We start from the raw sequence: 25,651 nt of genomic DNA on the forward strand, positions 1-25,651 counted from the left end.
CAGCACCCACATAACAAATGTGGGTGTGCGCAAGTGCTGCCAGTAGTGTGTCTGTTGCTGGCTACTGTTGCAGGCACACTCCCCTCTGGAGAGACACTTGCACAGCGAACACTCAGGTTATTCCGTAGTGGTATTCCGTAGGCGTGTGCATCTACTGCGCCGTGCAGTATTGGAATCCATGTGTTTGCGATTACTGCGCCTTTGGCATTCAGCACTATCACGTCGCCTCGCTCATGCACAGCAATCCAAAACTATGTCCTTGATTAATACTCTCCTATCTCCTCTTCCTCCCCGGTCTTCCCCACACTCTTCTCTCCTCACCTTCCGCAAGTGTCTTCTCCTCCCTGGCGCGTGAAGCACACACATTGTGCGGGGCGATTGATTGACTTCTAATTGTTTACGTCTCACGTTGCACTCCCTGTTGCAGATGTTTATAGTCTAGTCCTCGTTCAGTTCGCATTTACACAGGCATGCATAGACGGAGAGACATCTCTTGTACAATGGGGATGCGTTGATGCCAAAAAGTTTCATCCAGGAATTGTTTTGATGTCTCAGCTCTTGGGTTTTGGCACGGCATGTACTAATTGCCTCCAAGTGGAGGCGATTGTAACTAATAGGTCTCTAATTTTCTAGTTCTGTGTGTGTGTGTGTGTGTGTGTGTGTGTGTGTGTGTGTGTGTGTGTGTGTGTGTGTGCGCATGGGCAACCTCATTCAAGGCCTTTGCCATGAATGTGGTTTCAGTCTGGTTGAGTAAGAGCATCAAGCTAAATTACTGTTTTTTTCACAAACAAGGAAGATTGCAGCCAAATGATAACATCTCAGTGCGACCATTGCCCAACCTTGATGTCAATCCCCCTGGCAAACTCTCGGAGTGTTGTGCTGTTTCAGATTAATGAGATGAGATGTTGATTTAAAAAGTCAAAATGTGAGCCGGACAAGTTGTGCTTCACCTAGTGGTTCTCCACTCGAAATAGACGAACTCACTGCAAGGGTGGCAGTTAATGCCATTAATAACTTCAGCAGCACTCCAATGTAAGCTTCTGTATCAAGTGTTCGCGCTTGGCTACTTGGCTCCGGCAGCCTTGCAGTATGTAGCCAGTAGTCTCCAGTGTAAGCAACAGTGTTATCCTGAGTTACAGCGGTAATTACCTGCTGCTGAAGGATCCCTGCCACCCATGTGGAGTGCAGTATAGGTTAAGCAGTTGGCAAGGTGCAACTCAAAAAGCGGATCCCTCTCTTTAATGTGGGCTCTAATGGCTCCGTGTGGTGGCGGCCGGGCGTGTACAGTACAGTAGCAGAACAAACATACACATCTCCCAGTTGTGCTATCTGGAAAGCCATGTCTTGTTCTGGTTTATGTTCAGTCGACTCGCTGTAGCCAGTGCAGCCCGGCGGGTCGCTGGGAGGAGGGGCGGCAATTTCAAGTTTCAGTCAATCCCTGAAACTGTGCCTGTCGTCGGTCAGAGCAAGAGGTCAATCAAGGGCCTTGTGTGCGTCTGTAGTGTGGTCTGATTGTTTTGATTATTGATTATAGGAGCCTCTTATATAAAACAAAAGGTCACTGAGAGTTACAGCTAAGGGGATTTTAATTTGGTTTATAAACAAGATATGCTGAATATGTACAAGATGACACTAATTTATTCGACCATTAGTCAATTAATCTATTGTTTGATGAAAAGAATATAATTTGACAACTATTTCAATATCAATTAATTGTTTAAGTCAGTTTTTGAGCTAAAATGCCAAAGATCTGCTGGTTGCAGCTTCTTCAATCAAGTAAAAAAAAAGGAATGTCATTAGAGTTTCGGCTGTTGTTTGGACAAAATATGCAATTCAAAAGCATTACTTTTGAACGTCTGACATTTTGTAGACAAAACAATTAATCAGTGAATTGAATAAATACCATACAAATCAATAATGATACTACCGTGTCACTCAGTCGGGCGCATAGCTCTGCCAAGGCCAAAACCGGAATCCGGGATTATCATGTGGATCTGCACCATATTTAACAAAAACTCATGTCAGCACCACAAATTTGTCTGAGAGCCATAAATTATTTCCTGTGAATCCAGAACATCCATCCCCTTAACCAGAGCCACAAATCCGCAAGCATAATCCTGCGGACAGACAAACAAACAAACAAACAAACAAACAGAAAGGGATGAAAAACGTAAACTCCTTGGTGGATGTAATAATCATTACTTGCAGCCTATATTACTTTATTGTGCACATTGAGAACAAGTCAAAACCACATTAGCATTAATCAAGTTTTTCTGTCAATACGTCGCCAGTGTCATCCATCTGCAGCACAAATGAGGGCATTATGATTACAACATGGATTTTGTGCTGCCATTTTTTTTTTCTTATTTCAAATACGTCCACTCCATTTGCCAACGACTCAGCCAGTTTTCTGGGTCCAGCAGTAGTTATTTTCATATTCACCCCTCAAGGCTTTTTTTTTCTTCCTTTTTTTTTTGTTGTTGATTTTGCAGCATTATCTACTCCATCCTTCACCTCACTCAGCGAGTAGTTTTGGATGAAAGCAAAAGCTATGTTTCCAAGATGTAATGTATACTCTTCAGAGCTCAAAGCAGCGGAGCTTGTCTGTCTGTAAATTGTGTATTCTTGGGGGATTTTTTGGGGGGTTTTAAGGCTCTTACAGGCCCGGCACTAAACTCGGCACCTCTGGTTGCGCGGGACTTAGAATAAATTGAAAGAAGGTTTTGGTCTGAACGTGGTGGTCTTGCTCTGCTGCATGCTGAGAACACATCACTGCAGACTGGTGTAAGAAATGTGAGCGTAAACATGAGAAAATCAAGACCATGAAGTGCATGTGTTCAGACCTACAGCAGGGACACACACACACACACACCCACGCTCGCACGCACACACACACACACACACACACACACACACACACACACACACACACACACACACACACACACCCACGCTCGCACACACACACACACACACACACACACACACACACACACACACTCACACGCACACACACACCCTCCTGTGCACATTCACAGAAGGTTTTTGCTCTCGGGGAGCCCTGGGAGAGAATGTAATCTGTTCACAAACCACAAAATTTAAAAATGGGTCTGAAACTCTTCCAAGCTGAAAAGTGAACAGTGCTTGCAACACAAGGAGGCATTCAGTACTTAGACGGGGGAAGAAAAGCTTTACACAACACAGAGGTAAGCCTTTGACTTCCAATTAGCACAATTCACGCATCTCCTTAGGTTGTCTGTGAAGATTCATTTGAGTCACTTCCTCTCCCCTTAAACTGTTATGCTTGCTGTACATACGTCTTCTGCAGGGCATAAAGCAGCAGTGGGCCTGTGAAGAATGTTTTGAACATTAACATACTGTAGATGTGCCAGGAATTTGTTAGACCTGAAAGTCGTATTCCAGGATGCCGAAGATAACTTTCTTCAAATTAATATAGATTAAAATGCTTGCTTTTTTTTTTTTTACTCTTATTAAAAAGTGAAATTTTCAGGTTCCTTATTAATATACATTTGGGGGGAAAAAATAGCGTTGATTTTTTTAAAGGAAGGTTAACGTTCCTCAAAAGCAATGCATTTGAGCACATCTATCAGAAGTACACCCTGAATCCTTTTAATTTTCCACAGTTCAGTGAGAAACCGTTTTTCACCTTGTTCATTCTGCTCCCGTTACAAGGGCTTAGAGGTTAGTAAATGAAAAAACTGAGCCCAGTGGTGATTCTGTGCCCTCCTGCCTAATCATGCTATAAATAAACCAACACCTTGGTGAACAAATCAGCAATTCCCAGCAGCACTGGTGAGTAACGGACATGATGTGTTAGAAGGATTCAGCAAAAATGCCTTCATTATAAACTTTGGTCGCTCCTTCAGAAACACATCATATGAGCAGAGACAGCTTGTTTTAAATGACATGGCCTTGTGGTCTTTCACAAGTCGTGCATGGTACCTTTTTAAAGGGGCAGTAAGCGATTCTGGAGAAAGCTTGTTTCTCTCTTTTGTTGTCGTTGTGATTTTACTGCTGTCGCCGGGCCGCAAAACCGGGTCCTTGGTGTGGGAGTGCGACGCACTAAGCAAAATCACAGAGTTGCCGCAGAACCACCCGCCAGCATGTCTCTTGGGGTGTCGACGAGCGATGTTTACAAACTGCGGTCGTAAGAAAAAAGCGCTGCAAAGACCACAACACAACACGTAAAGAAAAACGCGCTGCAAAGACCACAGTACAACACATTAAGAAAACGCGCTGCAAATAGACAATATTTGCACGTGTTTTCTTAAGTTGCAGTGCTGTGCTCTCAGGGTCACCATATAAGCATAGCAAAAGTAGTCATAGCTATACTAGTTTTTTTTCCCTCCCATGCACCTGAACAGCTTTAGAAACCATTAAAACTCCACACCTTGCTTTTGCCCATTAAGTTTGTTTTTTATTAAACCTATTCTTCTATTCAAATAGTTGGAATATGAAATCTATTCATTATTATAACCCTCACCCTAACCCTATTCAGAGTTCAAAACCACAAAAGTACAGACTAAAAACTAAAAACTTAAAAAAACAACAACCCACCTCTATAAGTGCTGTATGTATTGGTACATCATCACACAAAATGAGTGCAAATGTCTGAATCCTGCCCCGACTCCTGATGGAAGGTGACCCAGTGGAATATTGAAGCTTCCAGATTTATGAGCCCATCGCGAACGATGAAGGTTCCGCGATGAAAACATTGTCTGGGGGCCCATGGGCCAGGAGCCAGGGTGTTAGTTGACTAAAGACAACTATTCATGCTGGTGTTCCTTTGTCCCCCCCTGATGAAATGTCTGCATTTTGTTGTTACACGGGACGTCTCTCTACAGAGAGTCTGTCTGTGATTTATGGTATTAATCTTCGCATCAGTGTGGAGCCAAATGTGAATATCTGTGGTAACAATATAAAGCCATCAATCATTTGATCACTGAAGAAGTAATTAATATTGTGCAAAACGCAAGCGAGAGCTCCTCTCTAATCATTTAGAAATGCAAAAATATTGGAACAGATTTTTTCTTTTTTAAAAGGAGGAGAAACATCTCTTTCAGCATATTCCCACTGACCTCTGCGATATTAGACGCAGTTTTATTTCCTCAAAGTTAAGAATGTGCTGTGCACGGTGAGGTTATGATTTGTGGCGCCTTGGGTTTTACAGGTTGAGCCACAAGCGGCAATGAGCAGCATCAGTTTTTCTGAATGACCTCACTGGGTTAATGATAGGGGGGTGGGTGGGGGGAGTGAAGTACAGCCGAGGCGCGTCTCCTCTCCTCCGTCTCTCACTGGGATGCCATAGATGATGGAGTGATGGGAGGTGAGGGAGGGTGGCTGCACAGCGGATGAGGGAGAGGGTTTTTAAAGCCTGGCACTGTTTTGCCCTCAATTGCATGGCGGCACGAGGCAAAAGACACCAATTAGAGGGAGGCGAAGAGTGAAGCCCTACAAGATGAGCTCAGCCTGCGGCTCCTGTCTGGCAAACACACACACACACACACACACACACACACACACACACACACACACACACAAACTGGCCACTTTTCCTTTCAGATCGGGTTTGTTTGTCCTTACTCTCTCCTGTATGTCTACGTTTGCAAGAATGTGATGACGACAGGCCAGAGAGGGGAAAAGTGTTTGTCTATACCTGCTGGTGATTTAAAATGTGTACATACAGTGTGTGTGTGTGTGTGTGTGTGTGTGTGTGATATATAGCCACGTCTGCACTGTCTCTGGGTGGGAGCGAGGATTTATTTTTTAACACCCTCTTATTTTCTGTCTGATGCCAGAATCTATGGGTTTGTGTAAACCTCTGGCGCTCTCGAGAAGGCTTAGACCACCCCAAACACTGCACATGCTGCAGGTACATGCTACGTGCATCCCATTTACTGTATGTGTCAAAGGGAACCGGGAGCTGGAACTGATGTTGGACGCCCAGGGAATTGTGCTCCTGAGTTGTCTTAGCTGAATGAAGTCATGCATTACTCGCCTTCCTCTTGCCCCTGTGTACAGGAGTCAGCCACCTTATTGGTCGGTATCTTGCTGATTGAAGCATTTGTGAATGCGAATGTGAATGAGGCTGCTGGGAAACGAACGGACAAGGCCGCTGTGCAGCTTTTCGAGGTAAGCCCCCAAATGACTTGCAGTTCCTATGTCAGACACAAGATGCTGCTCTTGAGCTGTGGGCCTCGAACGTGATCAAGCTGCGTTTGGTTGAATGCGTCAAGTAAAGCACCTTTCGAAGTAGATAACCACTGTCTGTCTCTAATGTATGGCCTTTGAAAATATTGCCCCCTCGGGGCTCGAGATAGAAACGCTGTTTACCTCTCCTCTGCTCTCCTGCTGTTCGGTTTTACTGTCGGAGTCGCGGCCTGTGCAACGGTGCAAACACCTTACCGGTAGCGAGTTCTCTAGACAGCTATAAGCCCCGAAAGCTCCCGGGAAAAGGGGGTAGACGTTGTTGTTTTTTTTATGTTGGAGCGAGATTGGGGATGGGGGCTGCACCGTTCCATTGCAGCTACGTTCCTGTGCAGTTGCTCGTCAGTCGTGCGTCCAAATGTTTCCCCTCCCTCTCCACGTCACCTGCGCGACGTGACGCTGACCTCCAGGGCGGACACGCGAGGGCGATTTTGTTTCGTAAACTGTGAAAGAGAAACGCGATGGCATTTTTCAGATTTCAGCAGCACGATGAAGGAACAAAGACCATGGTGTAAGTTATGCAATGTAACCTGGCACTTCTTTAAAGTAAGGATTCATTACATGGCAAGCTGACACACACACACACACACACACGCACACACCCTCTATCACATGCCACTGGCAGGTACTGACAGTACACCAAGCACGCAAACAAAGTGTAAATATTCCCCAAATGATCTGATGATCATAATCACGTCCCTTCCTAGTGAGAACAGAGCAAACACGTCCTGAACGGATGAATGATCTCTCCATGCAACTCTCAGGACAGCACATCGCCTGGCACCGCCGAGCCCCGTGGTCACATTCGGAGCAGTGATGTCAGCTATTTTCTTTTCACCATTATCTTGCGGTCGTACAGTACTCCTCGGATTGTGAGTTTCCTGCAGCTTGGTGTGCTGCGTTGCCACAACAGCCTCCCGTCTTGTTCCTTTTCCAGGGCAGCCTTAAAGCACCTCGTCACTGTCGGGCAGGAGTCTGAGGGGAAATTTGGAGGAGCCGTGTTTATCTTGAGGCTTTGGTGAAAAACCATAATATGTGTCCCTCAGGCCACATTTCCTCGTTGACCTACTAGTGAGTGCTTTGTATTTGATACGCCAGTGGTTTTGGACACGAGGGGCAGGGCGGCCGGCGTGTGAGTGCTCTTTTCCGTATAGATCTGTGATCTGCTCAACAGCTTTGGACAGGCGGAGCCGAAACGCCCTCCAGCGAGTCTCATGCGCGAGGGGATGGAAAGGGAAAAAGACGACCTGATGGAGTGACAGTGTGACAGAGAGAAATGCTCAAAGGGAGAAAAAGTGTATGAAGTGGAAGAGTGTATGGCTGAACTGAGTCATTGCATGTGCTCTTTTTCCTCTCCTCTGCTCTTCGGGGTGTCTTTCAGTCTCTCCCTCTCTCTTTGTGTCTCTACATCACTTCCTCGTCTTTTCGTTTCAGACCGTGTTCATAAAGGTTTTCCAAAGTCAGGCCTGTTAAATGATACGATGCCCGGGCTCCCTTGGCCTTTTGTGCAGTCGCATCCTCTACGCGTATTCCTCAGCTGATTACAGAAGCATATGGGTGAGGAATGCTTGATAGCAGAGTCGCACTGTGGCAGGCTGACCGACCGTTTCCTCTCTGTAAATGTGGGCGATGCGGGACAAAGCCCAGTCGATGTGTCAAAGTGTGACTTGCCTGACCGAGCTTGTCGGCGCTCCCGGCACCACGGCAAGCTCTGGACAGGGAGGTGCAGTGTGCTGCGTGACAGTATCCTATATGGAATCAAAAAAAAATAAAAATTATAATCTTTTTGGCCCTGCTTTTTATTTCAAAAAATTGTGGCCAAATTGGAAATGGAAATGTTTGAACTTTGAATGGTGAGCGTTACACACATTTTTCTGAATCTTCACTTAGACATTCACAATAGCTATCCATTTTTTTGTTGTTGTTCATTGTTAGATTTTGTGCAGTGTTTTCTTTTTATTTACGCAATCTCACTTCTTTTCCCCCTGCAATTTTTTTCTACACAAATTACTTTTTTCAATTCATACTGAGCCTTATCGGAGCCCAAATTTTCACTTAATCTAGAACATGTTAAACTTGCCGTGTTAGATTTTAGAGAACCAATTCTATTTTGTGATTAACACTTTGGTTATTTTGGACTACTTCCTACCTGTATGAAACCTCCAAAATGCAGGCAGTGATTAGAAAAGATTCTGAATAATTTGACAGAAGAGTACATTGCCTGAGAAGTATTCAGCTGAAAATCTCTTTCTATGCGTGTAAAGGACTCTCTAAAGTGAATTTCTGTGTTTGTCAAAGGGAATTGGAACAATGTGCTGGAGGTGTCATCCATTTTTGTTTTAATGGTTTCCATATTTGTAGGTCAGGTACAGGTCATGACAAGGAACTGAAGCACACACGCCCCTTTGCTCTCAGTCTTATTGCATCATTATTTAACCGAGGGAAAAATGTCATATTTCAGAGGACACTCCAAGGGTTAAAGCCTCCTTCGACCACCTTCATCATATTACTATCACTTTCTCTGATCGTCCCAGTGCCAAAGACAACACACAATATATTTTCAGCAATGAAAAACACATGGTACTTATGTGACTCAATTTGGGGGTTAAAAGCTGAAACCTAAGCTGTGTGCAGCACATACAGGGGATCAGACACGTCTTTTGTGGCTTGAAAAGCCTCGGCTCGCTTTTGAGTGTAAATCCTCTGCACTCACACATCACGCTTAATAAGCCGTTGAGACAAACCAGGTGCCTCTTTCATTTGGAGCTGGTGCTCGGTGCCTGCGCTCGAAGATGTGCTGGGGAACTGTTGTGTCTCGTTTTGCAATTAGGAACGAGGATAACAAGAGAGCCTGTTTCATGTCTGCAGTTCAAGAAAGTCTGCTTTGCAGCTCTGACCTTAGTTTCTCTTAACTCGCGAGTCATGACTCCATGCCTATTCACTTGACTGAACTTTCGCGTTCGAAAATTTGCAAAAGTATTAACCTTAGATTTTCATTAATTTTTGGCACTAATTTCTCCAAGTGATTGGTCTTTTATGAGCTGCTGCGGATCCCGACATGATCGTAGATGGCATGTGTGCAGTTGTGCAACCCCGATGGAGGCTATTGCGGCCAAAATCTTTGGTTTCACAGTGTTGATTACTGCAAATGGCTGCGATACTGTTCCGTCATAACTCAACATTTCCCAGACAGCCTCAGGAACAAGCCTGTCCCGGGTTTGTGTTCATCATGAGTAACTTGTCCTAACTAACTTGGAGTGAATTCAATCTGGTCCTCCTTCAAAGGAAAGGATTGAGATATCAAATGGTGATGGGAAGGGGAGCCCACGACTTGTTTCAAGTTGCTGAGGGCAGTTAAGAGCAGGGATTTGGTCGCAATCCAAACTTTTGATTGCCGTCGCAGTGGCTGAAGCATTCAGTCATTCTCAAAAGTGCTGCCAAATTCTGAGCTTTGAGCTGTGACAAGTTTTAGTCTTCGTCAAACTCAGAGAATCCCATGGTGCTCAAACATAGTGTACTAGAAGTACATAGAAGTACATAAGAGGAAAGTAAACATTAATGTGTCTGACGCCAAGTCTCCACTGTAAAAGCCGTAGGACAAGCACCCTCTGCTTTTTAGTATCAGATAAATCAGAGCAAGCTGTTAATTACAGAGACTTGTGTTTGATTGCAGTTCCAACATCATAACCGCTTAACTGCATAACCGCTTCCCCCCCTAAAAAACTGTTGAACAGCGTGCATGTAACTTCAGAGTAATTTATTTTGAAATGGACAAGGAAACCAAAACAAATTAGTCGCTCAGACAGGAAGGAGTTTAGGGGGGAAAAATGGGGACGACAGGGGCCGGGATGCGTGACGACTATGTGAACAACAGCACCAGATGGAGGAGCGACGTCTTCTGTTCAGTTTCACGGGACGAGAGGGAGAGGATATGTAGTCACAGCAATGTCAGCTATGGAAAGAAACTCATAATTATATAAGTCAGTGCATACTATACGTAGTGTGTATACAGAATAAGTGACCTTTAAGTGACCTTTCAAAGCCATAACATATTTACAGGTAAATGTGAAGCAAGGAGCAAGGGGACTCCTTTAATAATTGAAAACCAAGATCTTAAGCATACAGTAGAGTGTATAGCTTTATAATTTAAAATTATTGAAATTAGGGGGTAAAAAAGTAGATTCCTAGATATCCAGAGATTTTTGGCCACTTGGGGGCAGCAGAACAAGCTGAAAACATGACATCTGACATATCATTATGGTCTTTTACTAGCTTTCATAAACTTTAGGATATTTTTCAGGCTGCTTGCTGCATCTGAAAAACCAAGTTGCAATAGTGAACCATAACTATAAAGTTGGGGGCTGAAAAAGAAAAGAGCTGAGAGACGTTACAATGCTGCAAATGCCAGAAATCGGAAGCGACTCCATGCATGTCACGACAAGTTATTAATGCACTCTGCTGTTAATATGAAAATATTGAGTATAGCCAGTTTTGTTGCGTTATTTGTGTTTGAGTTTTCCCAAAATTCTGTACGGTTTACAGAAAATGTATATAACCTGCCCTGAAATCCCACGATATCCAGATCATATGACAATATGGTCTCCATTTCGAAGCACAGGGGATCAGTCGAGCTTGATGCCGGCCTCGGAGTCCATAAATAAGCTGAGGTGCTTAGCGTCTGTCCAGATCTGGATGCGGGTCCCACGCTCCCCGCTTCCTTCCAGCCCACCTTGACGGGCCAGTTTAGCCGACTCCAGCGGCTTTACACGGCTAATTTATGCTCGTCCCCCTCCTGTCATAGCCTCTTTAAAACGCCACAGTGACCGTGGCTGGGTTAAGGAGAGAGGCATGTGTGTGTGTGTGTGTGTGTGTGTGTGTGTCTGTGTGGGGGTGGGGGGCGGCGTTCACCGGTGAGCTGCTAATACATGGGAGCTTTCCTGGATGTGCTAATCGCAAAGACGCTCGGTGCTGAGAACGTATGAACGCACTTTCAGGAAGCCGTAAATGTCACCGCTGATTCTTAATTACCTGCCCCATCCGTCCTCTGCGCTGTGGGCTGCATGGGGGGTGTCAGAGGCCTGCTCTGGTGGGATCAGATTGTGGTCACTGGCTTATTCAAAATGTCACTTTAAAGAGAACATTAAGTTATTATAAGAAGTCCCAAGTACAGTTTTGGTTGCTTTATAAAGCATACACCTTAAAGCGCCACTGTACTTAAGTACAGCCTCACGGAGCCACTAGCATTAGGCTCTTTGTCTTGATAACGAGAGCAGATCGGCTTCTCCTCATCATCTGTCTTAAGATTAATATGATTTATTGAAAATGTACCTGTATCGTAGCGAGCCTTGCATTATTATTTTGCCAGTTCTTGTCGTAGATGCATTGTGCATTTGAAAAATTCATTCATGAATGAGTAAATGAAATGAACGCATTGTGAAGCCGTCCAACACAAGCTGGCTGGATGTTCCGGGGCTGTGCAAGCTGACCTTGTTATGCGCCGGCAATCCTGAGCAACAAATCATTTGTGTTTTCATTCATGCTGCACAAAGTTCTGGGACCAATATCCAGGCAGAACAAATGTCTTCCTGTGCAGAGCTGTTCAGGGAGTAACAGTCAGAAGGTCTACCGGACTCCATGCCAGCAGAGATGGGTCCGTTTAAGGCCAAGCTCTAGCGTTTGTCTTTCCCCTGAGCACATTATTTATCCCAAAAATGGCCTTGAATGCAGCACTGTTCTTTGTCCCGCCTCAGCCATGATACAGTATCCGCGGAAGGTGTGTTTATGGCTCTGTAAATCTGTCATCTTCAGATAACCAACAAATACTGAAACCAAATATTGCTATCGCTTGCAGGACCCAATAATCCAATTGACCTACCCGCTGTATCAAGTATTGCATAATAGTAAATAATCACTAGCAAGGAGTTAATAAAAGGGAAAGTTGGACTCATGGGGATGTGAATGAAATAGGATATAAAAGGAAAGCGAATAAGAGGAAATACATTTTAAAGCCGATGATCAAAGAAAAAGAAGGAAATATTTAGGGAGTATTTTAAAGCAAGCATGTTCCAAGAGAGCCAACTTTGAGCTGCCGTTTTTGCAGTTCACCTCCCATCTGGCTTAAATTGGTTTTGAGCTGATTGTCGGGGAATCACATCTTTATTTTAATCCTGCTGGTTTTGGCGGGACGGAGAAGTGTGGTTGATTTTCAGCTGCAGGTCGTAAAATCCCTGTCCTGGTAAAACATTTTATATTGTGGCCCAGAAAGCTTTTCAAACAATGGCTTTGGTGTAAATCATGCCTGGAGCACATGCGTCGTTTGCTGAGGTGGTGGGAGGCTACCATTATCCCACCCGAATCATTTAAGTCTCCTCGTGGGAGCCGAGGGTTTCGGCTCTATGCGTAACTTAATGTCATTCCCTGGTAACCTTAGCTTCACTTGTCTCTCTTTTGCCGAGAACTCTGGGCCTGTTAAGTCAGGCCATCACCTCGTAATATTGCAATCTTTTAATTTGAGCTTTGTTCTGCCACAGAGGAGAAGAGGGAAGGATCAGTTCAACCTCTGCTGCTTGGAAAACCTACTTGGTGTCTCTTTACAAGACCCAGAATTTTTTTTCTTTATTACATTTATGTATTATTTTGCAAAAGAGAACTTTACTCGAGGGTCATTTCATCCTACAGCGAGTGATGACAGAAACAATGTTGGTATGTTTTTTGCATACTTACAGGGATATCATCGGGTTGAGTTTCCATCATTTTGACAAGTGAAAGAAAAAGAACATTTAACCTGCATCAGTCTCTCCTTATAAAGATCAGCAACTCATTTTGTTGAAGTAACTGGCAATTTGACTGAGCTAATTTAGAGTTGTGGTGCGGCTTTCTACACTGTGGTCTTTTGTTGAAGGCTAATCTCATTTCATATACCATTTCTATTTGGACTTTTCTGAGGGCTGATGTGTGAGTAAGGCTGCTTATTGGTCGTTCAGTCGGCAACCTCACCCCCTGTATAAATAAATCATCTCAGCAGGGACCTTTGGAAGAGCTGATCCCGTTCAATTGTTGTAAATCAAGTGAGAAGTAGAGTCATTTTCTCAAAGACTTCTCTAGAAACTGACCTCTTTTTTTGCAACCAGTGGAGTCGCCCTCCGCTGGTCATTTGAGAGATAACAGGTGAATGGCACTTCCGCGTCAGCTTCACTTTCTGGACCTGGTTACTATGTCCATTTTTAAATACAGTAAATGGTTCAGACACACAAGTGAAGAGTGGTTTTGCCAATCTAGCCATGCTGGTCTGTTTAAATCTTCCGCACCAGATGGTTTGTTACTCAGAACCATCTGGGGAACCTGTTCGGAAAAGGGCAGGTGCTTTCAAAAATACTATGCAGCTGATTGGATGAACACAGCTGCCGATGTTGTGCCCTTAAAAAGGGGGAATAGTAACAGGGATAAGGATGAGGAAATTGTTGTTTTAACTAAATAAACACCACATGACATGTAAATGATACTTTTAACAAGCTATCTCATGACATTGTCATTCTCTTTTTTTTTGGCTAAGTTATCATGTGACACTTGAATGATGAAATGTGTTTTTACCTTGGGGACTTATTAATGTTCATCGTTATGACATGAGCTAGGCACAAATATATTATTACATATGAAACAGTAACAAGCTTAAACATCAATGTGAACATTCAGACTCTACGGCGTAGCTACAAGGTATCCTACTGCTAGCTTACACTCTAACACGACTTAGCAAAAAAACGATACAACATGTAAGTCCATAAAAAAACAACCTAAGGAAAAGTACTATCAACGTGTGTTCATAAGTTTACAGTGCTTTGCAACCGGTAATTACCTTAAAAAAGGGGAATAGTAACGGGAGAAGGATGAGGAAAACACACACGCAGCTCTCTCCTTCACTCATATTCAATGAGGAAGAGGCGCGCGATCCCCCTACTGGAGCCCTGAGGCATTACCAACAGATCGACGAACCAATAAACCCCACAGATAAGGATCTGCCACACCGACGCCAATTGGGGAGAGGAGTGATAACACCGTTTCCATTGAGAAAAGCCTTTGGTACTGTTCTTCTCCGGCTCTGATAAACCTAAAGCTATACTTACCACTTTGAGAGCCGCCATTGTTGTACAACAGCTGCTTCTTGCTGTCATCACACCCAGTACACGCCTGTAGCTGCCAGTGGTTCCTCCTTCATCGGATGCCGTTTGGTACAACCCACTGTGGTTCGGCCACAGGCGGAAAAGCTTGGAACCTGGAAAGATGGATTCTCACTTGAGAAAAACCCAGCTGCCTTGCAAGGCTAAGCTTGTTTACAATCTCTCTGCTTATCTTGCTCATTTCCTCGCCTCACCAATTTCACCTGGTTCGCGGATGTCCGTGATGACTTTGGGGCATACAGTGTTATAGTAATTGAGAGGAGTTACGGATAAGACCCAAGTTGTGACCAAGTTATCCCTTTAAACATTTGTCCACGGAAACCAGTTCCCATAATCCTCTCAACCATCTGCATGCTTTCCCTTACGCAACCTGATATCCCCGCCATCCTCTTGTATAAAACAACAATGCGCTGTATCCTTCTCCCTCACCTCATCGTCCTCACGGATTATTGTTTAAACTTTGCGGAGACACCTCCACCGGTGTTGTGGTAGAGAACCGGCTCCAAGTGAGTGTCAGTCAAACAAGTTAATTTCCTCCTCGGGTGTTTAGTTTTAAACTTTGCGCACATCCCCGATGCCACGGTTTATTTTCTGTAGTCACACATTTATAAATATGAGAGCGGATTTCTTCTGAAAGAAAATATCAGAAGGTTGAGGATTAAGGGTGCAATGGTGGAATGGTTTCTGTGTCAGCCTGCGAAAACGTGCACATCCCTCCCCGCTGGCACCACAAAACACACCAGTGTTAAGTGGATAGCTCTGTGTGTATGTGTCTGTGTGTGTTTTAGATAATTCCTCAATTTGCAGAATGTACAGACATTCCCCTCTACAAAATCAAACAAGCCAAGTCCTAGACTGTCAGCAGTGAGTTGAGACCCCACGTTAGCTTTGCTGTGTAGAACTGGGAAGTATATAAAGTGTGTGTGTGTGTGTGTGTGTGTGTGTGTGTGTGTGTGTGTGTGTGTGTGTGTGTGTGTACACGGGTTAAGTGTCGAGACAACCGCTGCGATGTTGTGATTAAGGTTGCTGACTATTTGCTCTGGAGTGCAGTTCCTTGCAGCCTTAATTGATAGCAATTTTGTGGTTTTTGATTTGGTGTTTGATTGGGGAGGCGGATTTGAAGTCTTGATTCGAAGGGCACACAGTTTTTATTGTCTTTGGAACGTCAGCGTTGAATGCCTGAGTGATGGCCTGCTACCTTGTGAGACACAACGAGGGGGAAACCAGTGAGTTGGCACTAACTTGGACGGCTCTCTCTCTCTCTCTTTTTTTCCAGCTCTCTCTTTCAGCTTTTGTTTTTGTGCCTCGCCATTGCAAAAGTTAAAACTGAAACGCTTCTCAGTGTGTAGTATATTCCCACTGTGCCAAGAGCTGTCCATCTGAACAGTTGTTTTTCATCTATAACCAGTGGAATTGTCCCTCCAGGGGACACCTGGCTTGTTCCCCACCTCCACTGTGTTCACTGGCTTAAACTGCCAGATGTTATGAAAGGATCTATTGAAGTAGACCTTTAGGTCATAAAGGAATAGAAAGAAAAAAAAGTCCCCATGACTGAAAAGTCTTTTCTGATATTCAGTGACCAGACTATGTGATCTGATTGACATGGGGCTTTCACATTTACAGTAACACTTTGTAAAGCAAAACACAGACAGCAACAGGACATGAAGTTATATGCTGTCAAGTACTTTTACTGTTTTGTTTAGATGCATGTTTAGCGTCTGCATTTCTTTGCATGCTTGGAAAAATTTTGTGTTTTCTTTCTCTGAAGATACCGCGGAGTATGACTGCGATTTTTTTCGAAACACAGTGCTGGCGGAAGACGGAGAGATGCTGTCCAGAGCTGAAAATGAAATGAGAAACAGGGGCATGAGCACGAATGATAGAGAACGAGAGAATGGCAAGCGGGTTGGAAAAAAATAGCAATGTGAGAGACAGAAATTTGAGATATTAGGAGAATGAACGGAAAGAATCAAAGGGGGAAGAAAATTGGTTTACAGTTGTCTGTCTGCCATTATTCCCACTCTATGACTGTCCGACACACACACACACACACGCGCGTGCACACACACACACACACACACAGACACACACAGACACACACACACACACACACACACACACACACACACACACACTCACAGTTGTGGAGTTGCGAAGTTGCAGCTGGCCCAGCTCCTTGTTTGAACTAGCATGCTTGACTGAGGCCCATTTATTGATTGGCTAGTGTGCCAGACCTGAGGACTCAAGGAGCTCGGATACCCCGGATTACTCCCCCCACGCTCACACATCGCACACATTAAAACACACACACACACACACACACACACACACACACATACACAGACTCTCTCCCAGCCCTCCTACCTCCCTCCCTCCCTCCCTCCCTCAACTTCTCCAAATTACTCCTGAGGAAGAAGGGGAACAAGTCAGAGACGAGACGACCGGCAGACAGGACACACAGAGTGACCCAGAGAGGAGGGCATCACACATCAGGCGCATATACACACAAACACACACACACACACACACACACACACACACACACACACACACACACACAAACAGTGTGTGAGTTATTGGCGAACACACTTTTAAAAGCATGGAGCAAGACTTTTCATCTTGCAAGCTTCTGGTTACAGCTCTACTTATTCTGGTATGGTAATATTTTCTTTTCTTTTTTTTCATTTTCATCCTGTAAATATTCATTGAGTGATACTTCTATCTTTTAATTTGTCACTGAGATATAATGTCACACCAAACAATGCATTCAGAAAGCATGTGTTCTCATAAGTTTCTATACTGTGTATGTATTTTATCACTATGTGACTTCTTCTATCAGCAGTGGCTTTAACAGGGCAGGTAGTGATGTGACTTTTCTTACAGACTACTATGTCTCCTCTGCGTTTTTCATCCACAAAAGTAGACCCGTCATGCGAGTGCAGGTCAGCACGCTGTTTTGTCAGAGGTGAGGACTCCCTGTTGCAGTGCAGTGACTGCCTCGAGGCATGACAGTGAGGGCAGTGCTGTGCAGTGCGGCGTAAACGACAAGAGATTCAGCAGATGTGCAAATATCGTATGTCTTGCCGACTGAGAAGGCCATCGTATGTATATTGACACAGTCTGCAAAAGAAGGCACCGGAGTCGGGTTTCTTTTTTCCCTGTCGAGGAGTTTTCCATCTTCAAAGGAAATGTCCCGAGTCTCGGCTGCTGACAGGTGACTTAAATAGAATCTGTCCATCAGAATGGCATATAATGTTGAGGTCAGTGGTCTTACTGTATATCATAAGCTCATTTCCTTCTCTTCCACTTGCTATGAAAACATGGGATGGGCGACAGCCAGGGTGCCCTTGGTGGCTATGTGTTTGCTGTTTTTCTCATAGTCACCGAGGCCAGAGAACAAATATGTCTAAATGTACATGCTTTGTTGTCTAAATGGAGTCTAAGGTGGCAGTGTGAGTCATCTGTGGGGGAATCTTGATATTAAAAAGGGGGTGGCTGCTCCCTCCATGAAGCCATCTCGTCCAAATAAAACTCTGGAGGGATCAGAGCAGGAGAGGTGGGATGTGTTGTGATGGAGGGCTTAGGAAGTGTCCAAGTGGATATCTGAGCCTTTGGATTCTTGGATCCAAGTCCCAGCAGGACAACCCCTACTAGTGGACCCTCGTGTTCCTCCGCCTTCACTTAGAGCAATATGGCATCACAGTCGGGCCATACAAGCTCCTCATCTCCATCCCTTAATCTACTTCCCCTCCTGTTTTCTTCACCAGCCTCGGTATGCCTCCGGCCCTCTTGGCTTCGCAACACGCAGCTCCGAGCTGTAATTGAGTGCAAAATTCACTGATTACTTTTCAAAGGAGAGTTAAGGTGGCGTTCTAACCGGCTGCCCAGAGCACCGCCTGTGTTTATTTACCGTGGATCCAAACATTGAAATAGTTGGCCCGTGCAGAAAGTCGCCGATATGTTTGGCTGCACGCTCCGTTGGCAGTGTGTTTAGGTCTTGGCGTTCCCCTCTGCTGTTGCTCAGGCGTCATCATCACTGACAGCCATTCATATCAGTCCCCACACACTTTTATTAATGTGAACCCACCAGCCTCTCTCTTTAGCGAATAGCATGGGTGTTTTTGTTACCGTGACCCAAAGAAAATAATCACCTTGTATCTGCTTTCCTCTACAAAACCCATTCGTCTTCATAGACAAAGCACAATGCCATTTTGCTGCGGAGAAGGGGCCAAAGAGGTCAAAATGACTTGGCATTCTCTGCGTTTTCCGTCTAAAATCTCAAGGCTGCGTATCTCAAATGCAGAGACGGACCTTCAACTAAGTCAGCTTAAATCTTTTTAGAGCAGGTGTTGCACAAAAATCTCATAGACCCTCTTCTATTCATTGCTTTTAGAGTTTTAGAGGTTGTTTTTTTTTTTGCCTCACATCGCATTCCTTATCTGCAGGATATGGGTTTGTTAAATCACTGTCAAGTACTTTTATGGTACCCTGCACTTTTGCAATCTTAAAATATCCTTTCATGGTTGAACAACACCATAATGGACGCCCAAGTGTTCAAGTTATTGTGGAAAATTATAATTTTCCTATTCAGGGCTTTAAAAACCTCCAGTGAATGGCAGATTATTTCATTGAATGTGTTTGCATCTCCAGTCCACTGAGCACATTCCTGCTGCGTAGGAGGTGGGTGATTTGTCCCAGTATTAGTTCCAAGTTTTTTTTCTTCTCCATTTTCCACATTTTCATCCCTTCAACAGGTAGTGAAGCCGTTTTTCCCGCACCTTTTTTCTCACTGCAGATTTCGAGTAGAACATCTGCTCCATCGAGCTCAGCTCTCCTTGTAGCAAAAGCAACTCCTTCTTCACTTCACCTCGTATCAAGACAACTTATAGCTATAGCTCTCATTCAGCTTCATTCGATCAGGATGCAGAGAGTTGAGGCTTCTGAGCGAAACCAAGAGAAGCAAACACACCTCACATGCCGCCACACCGTAGATGATCCACAGTCACGTGACAGTGCCAGCCTTTCAAATGAACATCTTCCTTAGAGCAAAGTTTGCCAGTCCAGTTGAATCTTCATTCAAAAATATTATAGGCCTTGAGAAGAGAGTAAGCTAGAGGGTTGGAGGGGATCTTCATATTTTTTGCTGTCACTTGAAAAATCAATCTTATTGATTTTGGACACCGCAGTAATGTCCGTGCCTCTGCTGCCAAATACAGCATGATGCAATTAACAGAGAGAGGGGAACACATGTGAGGCTGGAAGCTTTAGAGAGGACTAACATTTCATAATTATATGGGATGACTCAGACAACTGAAATATGCACGAGGGGCAAAAGTCGAGAGCTTTATGATTACTTCCCCTTACCATGTGTCTTATCCTGTCACATGCACTCCTGTTTTGTTTTTCAGCAGCTCTTTGGAATTTAGTCCAGGCTCTTAGCAGCAGTGCTGCTTTCCTGTGTGCTCTCATTAAACAGTTTAAAGGTTGAGTTTGTATTAGATTCTTTTTGGGAGAGGGCCTTAGGAAATATTCCAAATCCATATGAAAAAGAAAGGGAAGTGAAATGGCTCACTTTCAACATGTTTTACATGCATAAGTGGGTCCTTGCACAGTTGTTTAGACGGACTGTCTTATACAAAGATGGCATTCGTGTGACCACGCCGTGTGTTTTGTCTCAACTGGGGTTGCCACAGAGTGCCAAGAGTTGACAATGAACTTTCCCATACCCGCCCCGGTTCACATAAACTGTGCATGTCGTCCTTTCTTCCTCAAGTCATGTCTCTCCCTCTGGTGTGCAGAGCTCACGTACGGCCCGGTCAGAAGAGGACCGAGACACGCTGTGGGATGCCTGGGGCTCATGGAGTGAATGTTCCCGTACCTGTGGAGGAGGAGCCTCATACTCCCTGCGACGGTGCCTCAGCTCCAAGTAAGGATTTCCACTTACTTAGTTACATATATGCAGCAACATATTGGGGTGTTTATTTATTTATTTGCTCATGTATTGTAATGCTAATGTATTCAGCAATTCAATACTGATGATGTGGGGATGCATGGAAATCACTGATATGTGAGGTACATAAGCAGAAAATGTGCATGTGCACACACCTTATCAGAATTTATGTATAACCTATTATAAAATATCAATGCTCAGGATGAATTTAAATAATTAATTGAATACTTGGTAGCATGCGAGCATGCCTAATTAAGATATTGCACCTTGTAAACAGTATGCCTGCTTATCATCAGCTTGTTAGCATTGTCAAAATGCTCAAATTTCGAACTGTCTACAGCTTATACAAACACAGAGGGCCAATATTTCTAATATGAGAACCAAAGACATGTATACAGTAGATTTTATTTGTTTGATTTCAGGCTAGAGACCCCTTGACCTTTTGATAAATGGAAGCATTCCATGGGCAATTTGTAAGTGTGTGATCAAACACTATCCAAAATATACTCCTCTTTTAAAGCGCAAATTGCTGTCTGGGGTCGGACTGGTTTCCATTACAGTGCCATATCATGGCTCTAAGATACAAGGGAGGAAAGAAGGAAAGGGGGATCTTTTTCTGTTACTCACAGCTGTTCTGCCAAATAAATCCAGACAGCGTCCCTAATAGTATGAGTAAATCTCATCAATCGCTCCGTTCCCATGGGGATGTAATGTGATTGCATATGACTGTTTTGTGACTGTTAAATGGCCCTGGGGGTCAGCTTAGATCACATGCCCATCCACCTCCTAAAATGTCTAGGCGGCCATATGAGCCTTAATTTTTTAATTCATTAGTGACAATAGGGATCTGACTCTCTGTAAAGGCCAGGACGTGTCTCTTCACAGATCAGAGCATGACAATCAGTGTCCTCTTGCCAAAGCACATGTCACTTTTAATAGCTCTTTTCTGTGATAGCGTTCTGTGCAGGACGTTGGCCCTACCTTGGTCGAATTCCCACAGCTCATCATCTTGGGTTAAGACTGGAACTTGCACTCTGGACCTCTCTGTCCTTTCATCCTTGTGCCAAAGTCACCCAGTTGGTTAGACTTAAAACCAAACCCAGTGGGCTTCAAGATTAAAGCTCTGGGACGAGTGTTCTGGGTAAAGTGGCCAATTACAAATGGATTTGAGGAGCAAGAGGGAGAAGAAGAAAAATGAGACAGACGGAGGGTATGTTTCCCATAGAATTGTTGTCACATTTATAGACTGGGAAATAGCTAGAGGGTGACTTCACTGGATTCCTGTATTTTACAGTTCCCAGAAAGTATCGCTCACTCAGTTAAGGTAGCCAGTCCGCTTTGCTGCTAAGATCACGCCTGTTTCACTGTCTGGTGATCCAGCGGGAGCCACCAGCAGTGACAGCAACAGCCAGTGAGATCATAAAACAGTGCAAGTGTCCGCAGACACACACTGACAAAACAGCAAATATCATACTTGAGGTCACAACCGAGATGTACTATGAGATGCTTCCAGCTGTCCATAACCATGAATCCATCTGCACTGGCACTGGAGAACCAAGCTGAGAAGCGTAAGGCAGGCAAAACCTCAAATTCAAAGTGACAGACTCCCTCCGCCCCTCTGTGCTGCATTGTAAACATTGAGGAGTACATTTCATGGTATCAGCAGCTACCACTTCTCTTTGCTTGCCCAGAATTTTTTGGTCAGGCAAACCTCCGATTGCTACTGGCTGTAAAAGCAGTTGACGTGTTAAGAGGTGTTTGGGGTTTGAGGTCTGTGTGGGATGGTCGGGAGTGTGTATGTATATGTAGACGTGCATGCTCATGAAGTTCCAGGCGGGTATGTTTACCAATCTGTGTGTCCTTTGGCATTAGCAGTCATGTATGGGGTTCCTCAGGAAATGGTAGGAACCTCCGTCCCACCTCATCCCCACCTCACCCCGCTGTTGCGTGGGAATGAGGGAGCAGTAGCCTGGCCCCGGGTGGCAGATCAAACAGCGTCATTAAAAAAGCACAGCACAAGGCACCTTGTGTGTGTGTGTGTGTGTGTGTGTGTGTGTGTGTGTGTGTGTGTGTGTGTGTGTGTGTGTGTGTGTATGTGACTCCTTGGAAAGAGCGGCTGGAAGGTGGGCCTGCAACACCCTCCAAACCAATACCACTCCAACTCTCTGACCTTTAAGCGCACACACACACACACACGCACACACTCTGACGTGAAGGACTGCTACTGCGAAAATGCTACATAACCTCCCAAACGTACATGCAGAGGGTACAAGTACAGACTAAACACAGATCGCCTGGCCCTCATTAGTCCCACCCGCACAACACACTTCACTTGATCAACCATTATTAACAACAGCATAGCCAAGTGTGGACATATGGATTGGGTGTCATGGCAAGAGAAAGCCTTGCTCTATTATTTATGAGGCTCAGGGTTGGCAAACACTTAAGATTTTAGTCTTTTTTTTTTTTGGTCATTTCTTTTCATCCAAAGGGGCCTCTCTCAACTTTTTTGAGAGTAGGCCTAAAATGGGAAAAAATGGAACTCATATAGCCATTGATAACTTTACACCATCAGGAAATAAAGATCAGTAGTCAAGGCAGGGTTCAAGGAACCAGTCAAGTATAAGTGTTGCAAAAACAATGTTGTTGTTGTTTTTTTACTATTCATTGGGTCACTGATTTGCAGAAATTACAGGCAGTGACATTAAATGTTTGTGGCGTTTTTGGAATTTCACTAAATGCGTGCCACAGCTGTGTTTATGGTTTGTGTTTAAAGGCTTCGGTAGTTAAAAGAGAATTTTCTCCAAGGCAATGAATTGTCTAATTACCTTGGGACTGGCACCATGATTATGAGTCTGCCTTTACAGTATAGGGGACCACCCTCTGTGTGGCCTGTGCAGTGCCAAACGCCCCCCCCCCCCCTTCTTTACAGTACCACTGAGCCCCAACAAAAAACTATAGATTCCATAGGATCCAAACTTATCTCGGATTGAGTTTTTGAAATGAATCATTGAGGCAGCATTGGCCATTAGCACTGGACTCAAAGTACAGCTGTATCTCAAGGTAATGTCCTAAATGTAGGGGATATTTAGCCATGCATCAAAGAAATGACCCCTGGGTGGGAGATGAATGTCAATGCACATTCGTATGGCATGATTGTCAAGACATCTCTATTAAACAAAAATATTAACTTCATTGAGGTGTAAAAGGAAGATTATCAGATCACGAAGTGTGTAGCCTTCATCTTAGGGGGGGAAAAGGAGTGTATCCAAATTATTAATGGGAATTTGTCCAATCGGTGTTGAGATATTTAACTCTGCATCAAAGAGGGGAATCCGTTATTGACATCCCCAAAACCATTCCACTAGCATAGTAGATTATTTTTTGCATGTACATTGTTTTGAGACAGCCACAGGGTCATTAAAATCAAGAAAGTTTATCTTCTGGGGAGCAAGAATGTACTCAGCAAATTTTTTCGCAGTCTGCTACTCATTTCTCAAGTTTTTCCCGAAGCTGATCAATAGCAGAGCTCACAGCATGAGCATATTTTAAGCCTGACAAACTCTGCCACATTTTCATGTGTCTACCTGCCGCAAGTGTATCAATATTATGGCGAAGGTTGCGGAGTCATGCTTGCAATTACTTTCAATCCAGCAGGAACAGTTGATGACATGTATATGGGCATTGTGAGGGCCATTTTACTACATATCCAGCATTATAAGAAGTTATTGCTGTGATTTGTTTTTCATGGTTACAATAGATCTTGGTTCTTTTTCTTCTCTGACAATGTTATTGGCCTGCTGGATGGTAGTTTTACTCGATGTGCAGCCTTGTGTGTTATTAGCTGATCAGCAAATTCAGTGTAATTGTGACTTTTGTGCATATCTGGCAGAAAATACAGGGTCATAGTCTGTGAGTTATGTGTTATGTGCTCCAGGAATTCTGCCTATTCAACCAAGTCGTTTTTTTCCTTAACCTATGATGACGCCATGATGGATCCCGAGTCCTGGACCTGCTTCTGCTTAGCCTCCGCTTTGTAGCTTCCAAAACACTGATCCAGATCTTTATTACCTGTTTTTTCGACTCTTGGTCTTTTAAAAGTCGCTAGATTGGGTTCAAGCCCCATGACCTGCTTTTTGGCTTGGCAGTGGAGACTGTCTGAATTTGTCACTGGGTCTAATGTTCTTGCCATGCCACACGGTCCACATTCATTACTCTTGCTTTCTGGAATAATATCGAGAAAAAAAATCCTTAAGCCCTCGTTCATCCGTGAGTCCAAACCCTGCAACGTTATCTCCAATCATGATTCCAGATTAGCTAAGGGCCAATGACACTGGAATTCCTCTTAAGTTCCAAACTCAAAAGAGTATCCTTTGATTAGTTTCCACTGGGGTCTTGGATAATTGGCCTATCATAGTCACCATCAATGGTTTATCATCACTCTGCATCAAAGCACAAAGGAATCCTAATTTTCAATAAGTGGTTAACTCCATAATTTGGGCAAAGACACTGCAGACTGTCGTGCACAAAGTCGTGATCCAAACTGCTCCAATCTGTTCAGCAGACACAGACCAGAGGGCTCTGCTGTGTCTGCTTTACCACTGTTTGTGCCGTGCAAATATTTGTTTAAAGACTGGTCACAATGACAAATGGCCGTGTACTATACTGTTTTCAATACCTATTCTGTTTTTCATTTTTTTCTTCTTCCCGTTTCTCCTGGTTATTTTGAAAACTGAAATTTTCTCGTTGCTGTATTTTATTTTTTGTTACTCTTGTTAGGTCATGCATCGCCCTTATAATTTTGGGCACTGTATGTGTGTGAATGCCATCATGCTAAACATCCACCTCTGTGTTAGCATTGTCATTGTGAGCAGGTTAGTTGGCCTTCAGCCTCAACCACTTCTGTACAGATCTAATTAAACAAAGAAAATGAAGTAAAAGGATAATGGTCTTTATTGTAAAGATGGAAATAAAACACTTATCACAAATCCGGTTTGTTTGAAGAAAAACCAAACATGGTTTTAAATTTAGCTCATTATGCTCAGTGGCATATGCAAAGCAAAAATAATGAATTTGATCACAATTTGCTATCCCCTCTTCTGAAACCCTATTCACCTTTTGTATTTATGGACAGTCACACTGTGTGAATACGTTCTAAGCACGTTGCCAAACCGTCACTGCAGGATTCCACCCACGGCTCAGCAATTCAAAAACATAATGAGAGTCAATGGTTGAAATTCCAGCCGCCAGGTCGGTTGTATGCATTGTGGTTTGTTTTATCATTTGCCCCCAAGGCCAG

The 25,651-nt window shown here is 44.0% G+C and overlaps 1 protein-coding gene across 3 annotated transcripts in view; it reads left to right on the top strand.

Annotated features, from left to right (window-relative positions):
• LOC118319395 (ADAMTS-like protein 1) overlaps window positions 1–25,651 on the top strand; it is an 82,272-nt gene that overhangs the window by 44,265 nt on the left and 12,356 nt on the right. For all 3 annotated transcript variants that reach the window (XM_035649769.2, XM_035649778.2, XM_035649785.2), the window contains exon 3: window positions 20,201–20,328. In XM_035649769.2, the coding sequence (XP_035505662.1) occupies window positions 20,201–20,328 (128 nt within the window). The remainder of the gene's footprint in view (window positions 1–20,200; window positions 20,329–25,651) is intronic.

Source organism: Scophthalmus maximus, chromosome 12, assembly GCF_022379125.1.
Source record: "Scophthalmus maximus strain ysfricsl-2021 chromosome 12, ASM2237912v1, whole genome shotgun sequence".
Classification (NCBI taxonomy): Eukaryota; Metazoa; Chordata; class Actinopteri; order Pleuronectiformes; family Scophthalmidae; genus Scophthalmus; species Scophthalmus maximus.